The 17,979-nt window shown below is 45.6% G+C and overlaps 2 protein-coding genes across 3 annotated transcripts; one reads left to right on the top strand and one right to left on the bottom strand.

The window, feature by feature from the left end:
* ZBTB3 (zinc finger and BTB domain containing 3) lies at positions 1-7,081 on the top strand. Of its 2 annotated transcripts, none has more exons than XM_066582852.1 (3): positions 1-277; positions 564-700; positions 4,560-7,081. In XM_066582852.1, the coding sequence occupies exon 3, from the start codon at positions 4,562-4,564 to the stop codon at positions 6,653-6,655; it is 2,094 nt and encodes a 697-aa protein (XP_066438949.1). In that variant the 5' UTR covers positions 1-277; positions 564-700; positions 4,560-4,561; the 3' UTR covers positions 6,656-7,081. The 2 variants fall into 2 exon arrangements, with proteins under 2 accessions (XP_066438949.1, XP_066438950.1); XM_066582853.1 differs by lacking the exon at positions 1-277 and adding an exon at positions 303-464.
* A 61-nt stretch (positions 7,082-7,142) lies between these two features.
* LOC136582079 (microtubule-associated proteins 1A/1B light chain 3A-like) lies at positions 7,143-16,606 on the bottom strand. The gene is made up of 4 exons (XM_066582855.1): positions 16,501-16,606; positions 14,192-14,247; positions 10,978-11,084; positions 7,143-9,211 (listed from the first exon to the last, which is right to left on the bottom strand). Exons 1-4 carry the CDS (start codon positions 16,580-16,582, stop codon positions 9,052-9,054), a joined length of 405 nt encoding a protein of 134 aa, XP_066438952.1. The 5' UTR covers positions 16,583-16,606; the 3' UTR covers positions 7,143-9,051.
* Positions 16,607-17,979: the final 1,373 nt, after the last annotated feature.

Genomic DNA, 17,979 nt, shown 5'->3' with positions numbered 1-17,979 from the left:
ACGTAGCGGCGGCGCCGTGTAACCGCTCCGGCTCCCCCGCTGGACTCCGCGGAACATGCCTGCTGTGTATGGGAGAGAAGGCGGCCGCGGGATACTTCCGTGCTAGGAGAACGACTGCAGCCCGTTGTCCCGTGCCACACAAAGACCATTGTTAATGATTGGTTGGCACTCTTATCAATCACGTGTGCTACCAGCCAATCAGCGTAACGAGATCAGGTCATTCCTCAGCCAATCACAGCGCGGGAGAGGCGGGTTTTCCAGGGTTTGCTTTGTGCAGGTGAGAGACAGAGCAGAGATCACATGACCCCATTATATTCTGTATTCTTGGGGATCGTTGGGAAGGTTGTGTGAGCCTGGCAGAGAATGACTGTCTGTGCGGACTGTACCATGCCCGAGCTGGGGGGCTGGCAGGGCAATGCTCCCTACATGTTATTCCATGGAGTCAGTATGTAGGGCTAGATAAGGTAAGACTGGAGTAATACTGGTAGTCATGCAATAACACCCTTATGTCGCCTGCCTGCGCATTCTATGCCCTATATATTTATTTGTGCACTTATTTGCAGGCGATCTCCGCTCTACACAGGAGGATGTTGCCAATTCCCCGCCTCCGGCGAGTCATGTTGGGACGCCCGCTGCAAGAAACCAGACAACTGTTTTAAACAGATTTTACCTTAATTTATATTTATAGGATATTTTGTAGGTAAGTTCTGCTGGAATGAATACACATTCAGGTCCGACCATATTACGGGTAGGTATCTGGGCCTGGCTGCGGCTCTGCCGACCCAAACTTACGGCGCGATAGGGACCTGTGATGCTGTAAGTTTGGGTCGGTAGCCCCGCAGCCAGGCTGGGACATTCATCTGTCATCTGCTCCAATGAAACTGGCGTTACTGACAAATGTTAGTGATTGCAGATAACAAGTCAGTGAAGGTGCGTGTAGACGGAACGATTATAAAAAAATAATAGAAAATGCAAACAAGCGAAAGTGCGTGATAATCGTTCCCATTTTACGCAGGCGTTTAAATTATTGTTGGCTCATTCAGTCCCTCTCATTCACTTATACAATGAATGTGAATGACTGAATGATTCTCGTTTGTACAAGCCAGCGCTGTATCTGCTGTATAAACGGGCTACGCGAGAGCAAACAATGACGTCACTCGCTCGTTCAAACGAGGATCGGCTCGTCTCATAGGACCCTAAAGGGCCCTTTACACGGGCTGATAATCTACTGTAAGAATGTTCGTTCCTGATTATTGCCCCGTGGAAACAACGCTGCGAACAGCAGACAGGCGAGCAAATTCTCATTTGTCAGGTGATCACATTGGGGGGATACACGGGGGATATGCTGCTGGCAATATGCACTCTATGGGGCCAGAACAATCACTTGTCCCCATACAGTTTACATCAGTCGAATGGTTATACACTGGCGGGATAGGAGGGGATTGGTGGGATTTCCTGACACCTGATAGATTTGTGCAGTCGTACCCAGAATACATGTTAGCAAATTGGAATGCATTAGACAAAACTTCATTAGTGTTGGGTACCGGTGTTGGTGGGAAGGTTGCCCACCTTGAGTATGGGTACCGGTGTTGGTGGGAAGGTTGCCCACCTTGAGTATGGGTACAGGTGTCGGTAGGAAGGGTGCCCACCTTGAGAATGGGTACAGGTGTCGGTAGGAAGGGTGCCCACCTTGAGAATGGGTACAGGTGTCGGTAGGAAGGGTGCCCACCTTGAGAATGGGTACAGGTGTCGGTAGGAAGGGCGCCCACCTAGAGCACCTCCACAGTCTTGGATCCCTGCAGGCACTGACTTAATAAGTGTTCAGATATCTTGTTGGGGTCTCTCCGGCCTGCCTCACTTTTGCAGTCTGTTGATAGTTTGTAGTGGGCAGCCACGTGACGTAATGCGTCTACCTATAGCACCCGAGACATGCTCTGTTGGGGATACATTTGGGACCGTATGGGCCAATCCCTGGTCGTGTCTTGTGATCGCTGCAGTATGTGGATGGGAATTATCCTGTTGAAAGATTCCATTTTGGATGGTGGTCATGAAGAGTATCGCTCTGTCCGCATATTGGTGGCCAGTCATTGTGCCTGCAACACTTTGTAAATACACATGAACATTAGAATGGAAACCCTTTATGAGCCGTTTTTGAAACCTACATGTACTGCCCTTTTAACCCCTTAAAGGAGATGTCCCGCGCCGAAACGGGTTTTTTTTTTTTTAAACCCCCCCCCCGTTCGGCGCGAGACAACCCCGATGCAGGGGTTAAAAAAACCACCCGCACAGCGCTTACCTGAATCCCGGCGGTCCGGTGACTTCAATACTTACCGCTGAAGATGGCCGCCGGGATCCTCTATCTTCGTGGACCGCAGCTCTTCTGTGCGGTCCACTGCCGATTCCAGCCTCCTGATTGGCTGGAATCGGCACGTGACGGGGCGGAGCTACACGGAGCCCCATAGAGAACAGCAGAAGACCCGGACTGCGCAAGCGCGGCTAATTTGGCCATCGGAGGCCAAAAATTAGTCGGCACCATGGAGACGAGGACGCTAGCAACGGAGCAGGTAAGTAAAAAACTTTTTATAACTTCTGTATGGCTCATAATTAATGCACAATGTATATTACAAAGTGCATTAATATGGCCATACAGAAGTGTATAACCCCACTTGCTGCCTCGGGACATCTCCTTTAAAGGGGTTCTGTCATTAAAAAAAAAAAATCAATACTTACCTATTCCTCCCCCCGTCAGTCTTCTTACCACATCTTCTCCTGGCTCCTTTAGTCTCCCTGGGTCACCTCACCTCCAGCCGGCCGGATTCTTCGTCTTCCGGTGACGAAGCGTCCATTCTCTGCAGGCTCCTTACTGCAGGTCAGTATATGTTATATCACTAGTGACATAGCGTTCATAGCCTAGCTGTGAGTGCCAAGCTATTGCAAAGACTGTACATGCCCGCTGTCTCAAAACAATAGTACATAAACTGTCGCAATGAGACAGCACGCATGCACAGACTCAGCGATAGCTCAGCATTCCATGCTAGGCTGTGAATGCTACATCACTAGTGACGTAACATACACTGACCTGCCGGAAGGAGACTGCCGAGAATGGACACTTCAAAACAGGAAGAAGAGGATCTGGCCGGCTGGAGGTGAGGTGACCCGGGGGACTTGAGGGGCCAGGATCGTCGAGGAGAAGATGCAGTAAGAAGACTTGACGGGGAAGGAATAGGTGAGTGTATATATATATTTTTTTTTCTAATGACAAAACCCCTTTAATGCCACAGGACATAAGTTTACGTCCTGGCTCGGGAGCACTGAACGCAACAGGATGTAAACTTATGTCCTGTGGATAGTGGGGGCTCAGCAGCTGAGCCCGCGCCATCCCACAGCAGCTCCTACTGCAACAGCAGAGATCGATGAGAACAGCAATCCCTACTGTTGACTCCCTACCTGCCGCAATCAATATATCGTGACATGTAAAGGGTGACATCATTGGCCCTTCGTGATGTAATCCCCGAAGGCTGATGGGTTGCCATAGCAACCGGACCCTAGACACTGCAATGTATTCCCATAGCTTTTATAGTTCAAGTTCCCTACAGGGACATAAAAAATGTAATAACAATAAAATGTAAAACAAACAAAACCCTTTTTGTGCAATTTACAATTTCTTTAAAACTGCTCCGGCTGTGGAAAAATGAGAGTTATGGGACTTTAAATGCAACAATGTAAAAAAAAAAATTAAAAAGTGGAAAAACCTAAGAAACAAATAATAATTATAGCATCGTTGTCATCGTACCAACTTGCAGAAGAATGGCATTCTGTCACTTATTATTATTATTATTATTATTATTAACCTTGTACAAAAATGGCAGAATTGATGCGGTTTCTCTGCCTGAAAAAGTTTTACAACACATCATATGTACCCAAAAGTGGTACCAATAAAAACTACAGTTTTCCACACAAAAAACAAGCCCTCATACGGCCATGTTGATGGGAAAACAAAAAAAAGGTAGAGATGAAAATACCCCAAAAATTGTTGCTTCCTTATGGCCAAAATACTCCATGTCCTTTAGGGGTTAATGCCTTTGCTTGGGGTATATTACAGTACCCTTCTCAGTGCTCTCATTTCTAACAACCTTTGCGATCATCGTGTGTCCATTAAAGCGTCTCATTCAATGTGTGCAAGCAGAGATCTTGTAGAAACAATGCAGAATTTATTTGCTAAGTATAAAAAAAATGCCCCATTTTCAAAGAACGTGCTTTGTTTAAACCATAAGATACATTTAAAGGTCCTTTTTGTACCTGCCGAATTTTCGGCCCAATGTATTGATCTCCAATCTATGTGTGTCTATAGCTTGTTTACTGAAAATCAGCAATCAGCCATAGAACGAGTTTTTGCCCGTTTGTTGGCCCTTTTACATGCCCAAGTGTTGGGTGAATGAACTTTTGGAGGAACGTTTGTGTCCAATAATTGGACTTTCTAAAAAAAAAAAGGCCTAATGTATGTCTATTGTAGCAAGATTTATAATTCATTTTACTTATTGTGTGTTTTTTTCCCCTAGCCATGGAGTTCCCAGATCACAGTCGCCGCATACTGCACAGCCTTAGAGACCAACAGTCCCAGGGGTTCCTTTGTGATTGTCAAGTGTCAGTTGGCACTGCCCGCTTCCTGGCCCACCGTTCGATCCTGGCATCATGCAGCCCTTTTTTCCACATGTCGTGCAGGGAGCGACCAGACATCCAAGAACTCACGCTCAACAACCAGATTGTCACAGCTCCAGCGTTTTCTTTACTCCTAAGCTTTATGTATTGCGGGCGACTCAGTTTCCAAGAGGCACCTACGGAGGACGTGCTAGCAGCCGCCAGCTATTTGCACATGGATGAAGTTGTAAGGGTGTGTAAAAAAAGGCTGCAAGGGCGAGCACCTGCCGAAGCGGACAGCACACGGCGGGAGGAAGAAAGTGGCACAGGCTTAGGTTTAGAGGAGAATAATGGAGACCGAAGGCATCAGGACTTACAGCGCGGCCAGACAGCCGAAAAGAACTTGCAATATCAAGGGCAAGATACAACAGGAAATGGTCAGCGAACTTCAGCGAGTGCCATGTATAGTTTGCAGGAAGTGGCGGGGAGCAACAGATATCAGAGGCAGGAACCAGCAGGAAATAGTCAGAAGTTATTAACAAGTATTAAATGTCAGGGTCCTGAAGCATCAGGGAGAATAGAATGCGTTTCTAGATTTGAGGTGCAGGCCGAGAGTGGGCAGGGTGTAACAGGCAGTTCTAGGTTTGATCTGCATCAAGGAACAGGTAGTAGTGAAGCGGTCACTGGCAGCATCAAGTGTCAGGTGCAGCATATACCCTTAAATACCCAGGAGATTGCTGGGAGCTCTAGGTTTGAGACACAGGACATGGCAAATAGTGAACAGATGGAATCGGCTGGAAGATGCTCGGTCCAGGAAGCAGTTGAAAGTACACCTATGCCATCCAATCTGAGATTCTCTTCCCAGAACCAAGATACAGGGTCCGGGGGGCATACAGGGCTTTCTAGAAACTCCCCAAAGAGGCAAGAACCAGCTGGAAGCACACAGGGTAATGGTAGCTCTAGGTATTCTCATCTGGCACAGGATACTGTAGGCATTGGTACGCAGTCCTTACCTACTCCTAGGTACTCTTTGCAAGATGAAGCTGGTACTACATTGCCAGTAGTAGGAAACTCCAGATTCTCTGTGCAAACTCAGGATCCCACTGGAAGTGTTCTGGCAGTGCAAGGTACAGTCAGATATTCCCTTCAGAGTCCAGATTTGGCAGGCAACAGCTTAGTACAGTCAGGCAGTTCTAGGTTCTCCTTACAAGAACTGGCAGGGAGCGTACAAGGAGGGCCGATGCGTGCAAGATATAATTTGCAAATTCAGGAGCCCACAGCCAGCACAGCCGCACCTCCTGTCCCATCACGGTGCTTTCTACAAAGTCCTGAGTCTGCTACAAATGCACTGGCACTGCCAGGAACATCAAGATACCCCTTGCATAGTCCAGAGTCCCCTGCTGCAAAGAAGGAAGAGAGAGAATGCACAAAATCCGAGTTGACCGTCACCACCACTACTCAGCCGGGCATGGAAACGGCGGCTGCACCTAGCCCATGTAGCTCCACCGTTAGTGAGGGCCAGCCAGCTCCTGGTGTAGCTGTAAAGATAGAGGCCATTGTAATATCTGATGAAGAGTGCGAGAGGGCAGTTGGGACTTTTAAAAGGCATGGGTATGATGAAGAGGAGGAAGGAGAAGAAGAATCGGGGTATGTGCCTTACCATATGATTGCTGTGCCAAGTGGGCACCACCCAAGCTATGGAGGCATATTGCCTCCATCCATGCACCCAGAGGGCATGTATTTACAGGATTTTGAAGGACATCCCGGTTTTCCTCTATTCCCTGAAGATGTACCCACTTGTAAAACATGTGGAAAAACCTTCTCTTGTTCGTATACCCTTCGTCGGCATGCTACAGTTCACACACGGGAGCGTCCCTATGAGTGCCGTTATTGCTTGCGTAGTTATACGCAGAGCGGAGACTTGTATAGACATATCCGCAAGGCACACAGTCAACAGGAACCAGGCGCCAAAAAACCCAAGGGGGACATGGAGCCTACGCCCCCAAACTTGCCTTAAAATATTGGAGGGTTACTTTACATCGTTGATATCATATGGTGAACTGATTTAAGTGCTATGTACTTTCAACAGTTTGACAATAGTTGGGAGAGCTGCGTCCTTTGTGGAGCAGCCAACGTTCATATCTCCTTTATATCCATATGGAAGTTCTCAGTTGTTTTAATTTATTGACAGTAATGTTGTGGGGTTTTTTCTTGAGTCTAGAATCGATCAGAGCCTGGAACTTGCTAAATAACTATAGCAAGATAGCTATTAAAATATTGTTATACGTCAAAGTGCTGGCTTTTTAACTTTACCAATGTGCTCTGAGAGGTGGCAGTATTGGAATAATGCTGTGCGCTGCTTTGTGCTCCGGTTTTCTGGTATGTCATTGGTGTCTTTACAAGAGTAACTGACCATGCGTCATTAAACGGTGTCTCCTAATGAGCGAGTCTTGGTGTGTGCAAATGTTCCAGGAAACTCACATGCAAAAGTCTGGGCAAATGAATACACTACGTTGACCCTTTAATCATATTGATTATGAACCAGATGGTCTTGCTAAGAATCCATCGACGCTCCGCTGTTCTACAATTTGGAAAACCAAAGCCTATAGTATCATAGATACATACATATGTCTAGGAAAATACATTTTAACATCAGTATGCCCGAATCAAAAATAATGCACATCTGAGGCCATTATACATGTAATATATTTGCAATATGTTTAAATCTGCATCTTAAAAGAGATAAGGCCTGGTAGATACTACTAAAAAAGTTCTATAGTAGAGGTCCGAGCAGGTCCCAGTAATGCACAGGGGTAAGTTTACACGTTCAGAAGCAGGAGTGCTTTGGGCTTTTGAGGTGGGGTAACTAAAGGCCCTTTTACACACAATGATTATCGTTTAAAATTAGCTCAAAAGTCATCTTTTCAGCGATAATCATTGTGTGTAAATGTGTGCCCCTCGTGCACTTTTCGTCCATCGCTGACTTCAGGTCCGCATGAAATGCTTGTCTTTCAGGACGATAAGGCAGACCGCATGCTGTGTTTTCTGCAGGCAGCGCTGTTAACAGCCGCTGTCCCGCTGGAGAACAATAGTGATGTATTTAGAGAACAGACCACCTGCTGTTCTCTAAATACATGCAATAAGGTACTAAAGGGCTGATTAGCCTATTAATACCTATGCAAAATGATCACTCAAAACTGTCAGTTTCTGACAAATTTTGAGCATTCATCTGTGTGTAAATGCATCTTTAATCACATTTTAAAAGGAAGCATATTATAGATAAGGGTCTATTGTTCACAGACAAATCAATATAAAGCCAGACTTAATACTCCTGTATTCATGAGCATAATGTTGTCCTGCTGCTCTAAGAGCTACTAAACAGCAATGGCAATATTTCATTGAAAGAATATTGTATGAAAGGACTGCCCTTTGTCCAGTGTCATTGTGTGGCCAATATGGACTAAAATGTATACGGCTGCTTCAGGGAAATGATCATTCCTTCATCCTACCTCCGTCTATAGTATATGGACACCTGTGAGGGCCGCCTCTACATCTACCTGTATAGGAAGGCTCCTGTCATCTAGGAGGGTGGGGACATCACTGGGACTCATACACTTTGTGTAGTGGTCAAAAGCAACTGCATTTCTCTTTAGAATTTGGTCCCGACCTGTTATAATGAACACAGGATATTAAGGTGACCGCTGCTTAATAACTCCACTCATACCGCTAATTATCGGGAAGGTGCCGGCCTCATCTGTTTCTGCACTCATACATGCTGTACAAAGGTAGGCAAAAATACAAATGTCCCTCTGCTTATACCTAGAAAATTGGGGAAAATGTGCATCACCATCTACTTCAAGCAAGTTTAGTTTAAAGTAAGTTAGTCTACTCTGATAGGTGTAGTAAGATAAAGTATATTCAGGAAGGTTTTCCTTATCCTGTAAGAGATCCAGAAGCGGCCTCGTCTGTTCTGTTTGATTATGCAGAATGCCCGAAGTGTGGAAGGATTGCAAAGCTCTCAACGACCAAATTGTTTTCTTTCTAGTTTCATCTAAAAAGGTGGCAAAGGTAGGTATAGTACCATCTCACCGTGGTACCTAATCAGGGGCAACATCTGGTTGACCATCTTTATAATACCAGTATTACACTGTGCTGATACATAAGACCTATATCTTCAAGATCTCACCTTATCTTCTATCCGGATAGCAATAAGCAGAGTTACTTTGCTGTTTAATGTAAGCAATATCTGAGCATGAACATCCCTCTCCTCTAATCACTGCTGCTGGTCACCGTCCCCGCGGAGGTTGTGAGATCATGTAGGTCCGGCAGCCAGAAATCAGCATGGTCACCTCTCTAGGAATCTAGATGGGGAACGTCTACAGTGTACTGTTAGATGAGTGCAAGAAGCAGCCCTCAGCCGAACACTTCATGCGACTTATACGTCACGTAGAGGAAGCCGTCCTGGTCCTGGTGTTCTGCGTAGACTTCCAGCATCGTCATGGATAAACTTGGCATTTGAAATTCATTGACCAGTATGCAGAGGGAATGTGATGGAGGCAGGGTAAGTCGGCACCTGCGGAGACCGGAAGGACCATTATCACAAATGTAGTGTGGACTTATTCCTCCAAAAGGGGATTATAAGGCTGGCTTTGCAGAAGCGTATGTGCATTTGTGCACGCATGGGCGCCACTTTTTGCGCATGCAGTGGCGTATCCAACTGTACTTTTTGCATACGCATGGCATGTGCATTTATGCGTGCCAAAAAGGAAAACAAAGGAAAAGCACAGATGCTCCGATTAAATTATTAATCAGTCGGATTTCAGGATATGTTTTTTCCTGCACAATTAACTGTGTTTCACACATCTAGCATATTGTGCGCACATTTACGTATCCCCATTAACTTCTATGGGGACTTTTGATGCACAAATGCAAAGGAAAGTAGAGAATGCTGTGGGGTTTTTGCGCAAATGAAATGCGCAGGAAATGTTTGTGCATGTGAAGATACATATTGAAATCAATGCGTTCTATTCTCTGTGTATTGCATAAGCAAATACGCCTATGTGAAGCCGGTCTTACTGAGGATGCAACAGTAGAAACACAATTTTCCAGCTATTAATGATAAAAAATAAAAAAGAGTTTGGGCTTCATATAGAAAAAGTAATGTAAATAAACCGTGCAAGTGAAAAAAGAAGCCTGTGGGTGGCGCCACTTGTATTGGGCCATTGTGACGTCACCTGAGGAGTTAGTCATGACTTAGTGCTTGCACCAGGGCACTGGCGGAACGATAGGGGATGCGGTTGGACCCAGGCCCAGGAGCCTTAGGGGGCCCATAAGGCCTCTCTTCTCCATATAGGGAGCCCAGTACTATGAATAAAGCATTATAATTGAGGCCCCTGTTACAGGTTTTGCATTGGGGCCCAGAAGCTTAAAGTTACGCCTCTGCTTTAAGAGGAGTTGTGGGGGCCCATGAGTCTTTAGCTACACCCCTGCACCAGGGGACTTTACCTTTACCTCTTTGACAGAAGTGTAAGTAAATATTTTATTAAAACATTCAAATAACTTGAGGATAAATGGCATTTTTGTATATCCCTGACAAAAAGTGTGTAAATCACACAAACGCTCTATTTTGAATACTTTTTTCGTCTACCCATCTCTATGAGGTTTCATCAGCAGTTTCATTGGGGCTAGAAAAAATAAAAGTGATTGGCTGACAGCATCACAGCTCATATTCATACTGTCAGCATGGTTTCGATGCCCCAGTTGTGCGCAGAAGTGTAGCGTATTGTACTAAATAGTCAGTGCGAATATTAGCATCAGGGATCTCTTAAAAATGGAATCTGTGAAGAGAGCTTATGTATTACAGCTGTAGGATCTGGATTCCTAGCATTTTGTGTGAACCGCATTTACATCACCCGAAGGGTTTATGGTAATCTAAGCTTAAAGCATGTGAACCCGGTGGAGTCCGGCTCTTGTAGATGTAATACAGACGCTCAAATTGCTTTTTAAATGTAACTAAATACCAGAAATCTGATAGAAATGTTTCATTTTTGGTAACTGCTTCCTGAATGACTTTCACCTGCCAGTTATCTAATATATATGGTGGGTCTTAGTAGATGGCCATAAGCTTTGTTGGCGATGAACATGTTAGGTAATCCATACTGAGGCACATTATACTTGTATTGGGGGTTCTATGCCTCTTCGTGCTCTGGGGGATCATGTTTAGCTTGCTGTGTGAGAAAGCACTGGTACAGCAGGACTCTTCTTCTGTTCATGCAGCTGACGCCCCAGTCTGTTACCTAGATCTGTCCTCTTCTATGTACCTCGCACAGCTTCTCTTACCTGATCATACTGACAAATTGTCCCATTGTAATTTCTGGAGGCACAAGGAATTTGATCTTCTGAAGTGGAGGAAGCCGTTTTTCCCGATGACTTCTCTCTACTATAACCTGAACAAAAAGGAAATAAGTAAATCTGCTTTATTATACTTAATGGTGACTTTATTAGAGACTCAGTTGGACCTCTCCTATATAGAAATACAGACATATGATGCCAAAGTGCAGCATAAAATCAGTTAGCAAGTTTTCAGTGGATTAGTTTCGGTGTACATCCATGCTAGAATGGAAAAATCAAGTGATCCTGACTGAACAAGGCAGGGTGGTCATCAGCGCTGGATGAAACAGGGTCAGTGTTTCCAAAACGGTGAACCTTGGGGGGTTTTCTGATGCAACAGGGTGAAGAGTATTCTGAGAATAGCATGATCGAGGAAAGTATCCAACGACAGGGAATCCTGTGGACATAAAGCACTGAGGGCAAAGCACAGCACAGGGTATGTCAAGAATAGTGCTGATGGACATGTGGTCAAGCAGATTATAACTGAATAAAATGCTAACTAATGTGGCCTAAAGGCCCATTTAGACGCAACGATTATAGTTCAAAAAGCGCTCACAAGCTGTCTATTGTGCGATTAATCATCGTGTGTAACTGCACTGACCGTGCAGTTTTCATTATCCCGTCACTCATCGTCGTCTTTCAGCATGCTGAAAGACAACTATGAGGCTGGGTTCCAACGGGGCAGATTCCCGACGGAAATTCCGCGGTTTGGCCGCAGCAAAAAAACGCAAGATTTCCGCCGGGAGAACCGCTGCTTCAAAACCCGCGGCGGTTTTAAAGCGGCCCGGCTGCTCGCTCTATCGCTGCGGCCGGCGCTCCCATAGAGGAGAGCGCGGCCGCAGCGGATTTGCCGTCCCGTGTGGACGAGATTTCTGAGATATCTCGTCCACATGGCTGGCTAATCCCGGGGTTAGCGGCTGCATGCAGATTTGCCGCGGCGAAATTCCGCACAGAATTTCCGCGGCAATTCCGCCCCGTGGGACCCAGACTGAGCCTTATCAGGGCTTCACAGCGGATACTATTGTTTCAGCTGTATCCCGATCCCTGATGACAGACGGGGTATGAAGAACAGAGCGGTCCAGCTCTGTTCTCCATACCCGGCACGGAGCGCTCAGCTGTATAACAGCCGTGCGCTCCATGCAGAAAACAACTGCATAACAGCCGGGCACTCTAAGCGGGGAACAGCTGGATGCAGAAGACAAGCGGGGACACCCAGCTTGTCTTCTGCATCCTCCGCTAGCAGCGCAAGGTGATCGCTCATCTTGAGCTCCAAATGACACAACGATTGTCGCTCAAAAGTCGCTTGAGTGACATCTTTTGAGCGATAATCGCTGTGTCTAAATGGGCCTTAATGTACAACTTGCTGTTTCCTTAGCACGGATGGGCTATAACAGCAGATGACTAATGCTAGTGCCATTGCTGTCTAAAGGCCCATTTAGACACAATGATTATCACTCAAAAATTGCTCAAAGCCGTCTTTTGAGTGATAATCGCTGTGTGTATCTGCACTGACATCGTGCAGTTTTCGTTAAGCTGTCGCTCATGCTGAAAGACAACAATGAGCCTTATCAGGGATTCACACCGGGATACAACTGATACTATTGTTTCAGTTGTATCCCGCTCCCTGATGACAGGCTGGGTATGAACAACACAGTGGTCCAGCTGTGTTCTCCATACCCCACATGGAGCGCTCGGCTGTATAACAGCTGGGCGCTCCGTGCAGAAAACAGCTGGATGCAGAAGACAGGCGGGACCACCCTGCTTGTCTTCTGCATTCTCCACTCAGAGCGCTTGGCTGTATAACAGCCGGGTGCTCAGAGCGGGGAACAGCTGGATGCAGAAGACAAGCAGGGACAGCCTGCTTGTCTTCTGCATTCTCTGCTCTGAGTGCTTGGCTGTATAACACCCGGGTGCTCACAGCACGTAACAACTGGATGCAGAGAACAAGCGGCCCCTGCTTGTTCTCTGCATCCTCCGCTTGTAGCGCAAGGTGATCGCTCAAAACATTTGAACATTCATCTTGCGATGTTAATGACACAATGATTATCGCTCAAAAGTCACTCAAAAGACATCTTTTGAGCGATAATCATTGCGTCTAAACGGGCCTAACGAGAAGCAGAAATGCAATCACACCAATCGCATTAGTTCATCAAGCACTACATTGATTGGCTGAGCCATGGCACTCGAGAACCAATCAGAGCCATCGCTTGCTGTAGGCGGAGTTACGAACCCCATTACCAGCAAGTAATCTTCTGTCAGTGGCAGAGGACGGCAAGCAAATTTATTTTGCGTGCTGTTGCCATTTTTGGTTTCTGAGGACTGCAAGCAAGCGCACCGGAGCGCCGAAGACCAACGGGAGGGAATTAGATGGCGCCTGCTAGGTAATGTATTGTTTTTTGTTTGTTTATGTAGTGTAGCTATGGCTTATATTTCAAGGCCCCACGAAAATCAGTAGCGTTTATTTCAGGGGTAGGTCTTATTTTCGAAGAAACGTGGTATATATGTATAAGTAGGATGTCATGGGTGAAACTGATGCAGAATTTGATTAAGTGATTTGTTCTTCTATACAGCTGAAGGGGAATCTGTACCACATCTGTTATGTCTGAATATACTCCCAGCCAAGTGCAAGTTTTGCAGTTCTTAGAACTGTTTTAGGCTGTTTTTACACAGGCAATAATGGAAATGTTCTGTGCGATCGTGCGGCACACAGAACTCATATGTTGAAATAACCAATTATTTTCAATGGGTTAATTTACAAGATATTGTTCACTCACAATGATTGGACATGCAGCGTTTTTTGTTTTTTTTCTTGCTCTCACAATATTTTCAGTTTAACCTCGCACGAGAATTGGTCTTGTACTGTGTGGCATCCCGCAGATCACACAGCACATGGATGGGGTGTCCCTGTGCTGTGCGATGCGAGTTGCACCCAAGAATCTTGGGTGCAGCTCGCTCTTGGACATGTAAATACGGCCTTTGAAAAAAAAAAAAAACCCTACTGCAATAACAGCAAAAGGAATATGAAATCTAGAAGGAAGAACACCTTTTTCAGTAAAAATAATAAAAAAAAAAATAGGCTTTCCATTGTACTAAATAATGTCTAGAACAAGCTCTTTTGTTAAAAAAACAAAAATGCGTAAAGCCCCCGCCCAAACTATCTTACCGGTATTTTGCAAGGGTATCTGCTCTTCACTCTATTAACTTCATGAATGCGACTGTCTACAAAAAAAAATAAAAGTGCTTGTATAAAGTTTTTAAAGCACAGTTTTACTTCCTGCAGGTATAAATCAGTGTCAGACTCACCGGCTCCGGTACACAGCTTTGTATCGTCATATAAGCTGTTTTCTACTAAAAGTTGGTCTTGGAACTGGCCTGTGTACAGCATATTTAAACAAGTGCCAATCGCATTGATCGCTGCTCATATGAAGCCATGTAAAATCAGGCTTGCAGAGCGCATAGCAAAAACACAGAGAACATCATTCAGATTGCAGGGGAATAGCTTCCTAAATGTATAGAAGTAAATTAGCGCTGGTGGGTAAAGGCAAATTTGAAGTCTTAGGCCTCCCTCACACAGGCGTTTGCAAAAATGCTGCATTTACTGTGGTTTCAGCAGCGTTGGCATGCATTTTGCCAGCGGTTTTGGTGACAGAGCATCTCCTGCTGGTAACGGGGATTCAAAACCTCGCCTCCAGCAAGAGATTGTTCTGATTGGTGCATCGAGCGCTGGTTGTGATTGGCTGAGCCAGCGGTCGAGAACCAATCACAGTCAATCAATGGACAGTACCTGCTAGGTGAGTATTGCTTTTTTTCAAGTAGTGTAGCTAGGGCGTTTAGCGCTGTCAAAAACGCGGCACCAAGTTGTGCCACATTTTCTGCAGTGCTGAAAACTCTGCCCATTTATTTCAATGGGCGACGCACAGAGTTTAGAAATGCTGAAACGCCCAAAAATAGAACATGCACCGCTCGAAAATCATGGGGCTGAAAAGCGCCACGATCGAGCTGCTGTCTGCGCCTGTGTAAGTGAAAACAATGGGAGTGTTGTACCGTGGTATAAAGTGCCAGTGTGAGCAGAGCCTTAGTCCTCATGTCCACAGGCGGATCGCACTCTGCATGTGGGAGCCTGCAGGGGAATCCGACCCAGCCTGTGGCTAATGACACTGCGTTACCTGTCTGGGCTTTCCGTTTTTTCCAATGCGAATGTGTGCAGAAGCGCTGGCCGATGCACATGCGCAGTGGAGTTTTTTCTGTTTTTTTTTTGTTTTGTTTTTTAAACTACCGCTTTCTTGCGGCCCGTTCGCAATGTCAAATGTGGACGGGCTGTAGATTGGACGGCTTTCTTTGACTTCAATGGAAGTCGTCCATACGGGACTGGCACTGAAATGGAGAATACTGTGATTTCTTTTGCGGACCTTTTCGGTCAGCAAAACAAATCCACATGCTTTTATTGCACGTGCGGATGCCCATGCTTCCCTACGGGCAGCTTGATTTATGAATCTTCCGCAAATCAGATCCGCACGTGGGCATTGGGCCTAAGGGACATCTTATACAGGTGGACTTTTTCCAAATTCCGCATCTTAATCCACCCGCTGCAAATTACGCATAAAAACCTGCAAGATTTATTGCAGATTTTGATGCAGAAATAGGCCATTTTTATTTTGCATCAAAATCTGCACGGAGCCGTGTGGAATTTACCATGGCATCGGGGGCAGAAGGCGAAAAAATCCCACAAGAGTGAAAAGCCCCTAAAGCTGCCCACATAGGGCATCCGACCATCAGCATGCCTGACTTGTCTGACAGAGAAGGGACTTGTTTAAACAATATAAGGCAAAAACCAACGCACTTATGTAAAAGACTGATGAAGCCATATACACACAGTTTCTCCTGATCAGCCTAAAAAATCCAACATGACCTTTTTCTTAGTCATCAGCCATCAAATGAGGAGTTTCTAAATTCTATGCTTCCATTTCATAAGCACACAACATTCTAAGGCTAATTTCACATGGGCAAGTGCAATATCGCGCTCGCCAACCTGCGATGTCCCCGCAGATGCGAGGCGCTTTTGTGTTAAATCCATCTTGCATCACTTCAAGAAAGTAGCCATCCTAGCTTTTAGCCGTAGCGGAGGATCACAGACTGTTTCCCGTTGTTTTCAATAGGTAAACTTCGCATCACACTAGCGTGCACCTCGTACACCGTGCGACACTGTGTCAGCCTCATTGAAAGCAATATGCGATGCAAGGCATTCTGAGGGAACACCCAAAGACAGGGAAAATAGAACAGAATTAAATTTAAGATCATTCATGTGTATGACCCCCATTCAGAAGAATGGAGTTCATATTTGTGCGTCTCGCTACTCTCAAATCTCACGCGATTTTCTCAGACGTGTGAAAACAGCCTCAAGGACATGGAACCATGAAACTTCAAAAAAGTCTTATCAAACCAGTGTCATTTCTTGCCCCGCTAAGCCCTTACCTAGTCGTTTTCTCTGCTTGAACGAAGTTGTGTTCAGTTCCAGGCTGCTCATTAGAGGGGGCATTGTCACTGTCTGTGGCATCTGCCCATTACTACTGCCCACCTTTTATAAGTAAGAAGCTGCTGGAACCGGTTAGATCCGTCAAGTCGCACCCCCTTTCTGTTAGTTCCAGGAATGGCCGCCACATCTCACACCCAGCTGTAGAGCTGACCTCCGCTCCTTCACTGCTGTGTGATACTTTGTGCAGAACATACTGGAGAAGACACAACTCCATCTAACTGGGGCTCCCGAAATATCACACTTCACTATGGGCCCAGAATCACAGAGAGCTGGAAAATCTCTTCTATATAGTATCGTAAGGGTAGAACTAGGATTATGCGCAGATCTAAAAAGTTCTCTAATATGTGAAGTTTTTATGTATGTTAAACAAAATAGGATCTTTTCGGACTTATTTTCACACCAGGATTCGATCATTATTTTCCATGCCAGGGGGTTTGAAGGAAGATATGTTTCAATTATATATTTTTTCTGTCTTTAGGATCCACTTCTGTTTTTAGTTTGAAAAAAAAAACCACTGATGAAAAATACAGATTGAGCCGTTGTGTCTACATAACCTTAAACTAGCCTTAAACTGGTCCCAGAAGATCGCTGCCTCCCACATCAACATGCCGAATGTACATATGTACTGCCACTGCTGCTGAGCCCCAGCCCCTCTGTCAGTCTTGATTTCACAGGGCAACAAAATATCAAGCATGTTGCCAATTCCTGCCAGCAGATGACAGATAGGGGCTCGTACCCACAACCGTATGCATAACACAGTGAGCGTTTCCCGCAGCGTTTTACACATTTCAGCCAATAGGCTCTGCCGGCAGAGACCACGTATTGCCTGCGTACGTAACTGTGCATGCCCGCAAATGATGCGCTTACAGGCGTGCGCAGTGTGATTTCTAGCATTTTTTATATTCCCCGCTCTGTTAAGAGTGGGGATGCGTATGGAAACGCTGCCCTCACTCAATGTATTGCGTATGGACAGCGTATCATACGCAGCCCATACTGGGGCTGCGTATGATAGGCAGAGCAATAGAGCATGCTGTGATTTTTTTCCCTTGGGTATCGATATGCAGTGTCCACAGATCAATGAAAGTCCATTGACTTTCATTGACTCCATTCACCCCGTGCGACGCACGCCATGATTCGTGGTGGAAACACAGTCGTGGACATGAGCACTAGCCCTCACCCTGCCCGGATACAGTTTTGATTGGTGCCCGATATCCCCAAAATCAGTGGAATCTGATGGCATTTACAGTATTTAGTGTCCGGCTTTAGATTTATGGCAACAGATATTGACATTCGAAAGGTATTTTTACATTGGTAGATCTTCTGCAAATTATGAGGCCTAATCAACGATTTTACAAGTCATTAGAAGCGATTGGCAACTATTAGATGTGCCCAAACGATCATTAGTGTAATTGTTCAGG

The sequence above is a fragment of the Eleutherodactylus coqui genome, chromosome 11, assembly GCF_035609145.1.
Source record: "Eleutherodactylus coqui strain aEleCoq1 chromosome 11, aEleCoq1.hap1, whole genome shotgun sequence".
NCBI lineage: Eukaryota > Metazoa > Chordata > Amphibia > Anura > Eleutherodactylidae > Eleutherodactylus > Eleutherodactylus coqui.
The sequence above is the reverse complement of the archived record's forward strand: the minus strand, read 5'-3'. Positions and strand labels throughout refer to the sequence as shown.

Excerpts from the sequence above, each read along its gene's own strand:
- ZBTB3 (XM_066582852.1), top strand. The coding sequence starts at position 4,562 with ATGGAGTTCCCAGATCACAGTCGCCGCATACTGCACAGCCTTAGAGAC.
- LOC136582079 (XM_066582855.1), bottom strand. The coding sequence starts at position 16,582 with ATGCCACAGACAGTGACAATGCCCCCTCTAATGAGCAGCCTGGAACTG. Across the intron at positions 11,085-14,191 it reads GATACCCTTGCAAAATACCG|GTTATAGTAGAGAGAAGTCA; the intron begins GTAAGATAGTTT and ends CTTTTTGTTCAG. Across the intron at positions 9,212-10,977 it reads CAATTTGTCAGTATGATCAG|GTGCCGACTTACCCTGCCTC; the intron begins GTAAGAGAAGCT and ends CGGTCTCCGCAG.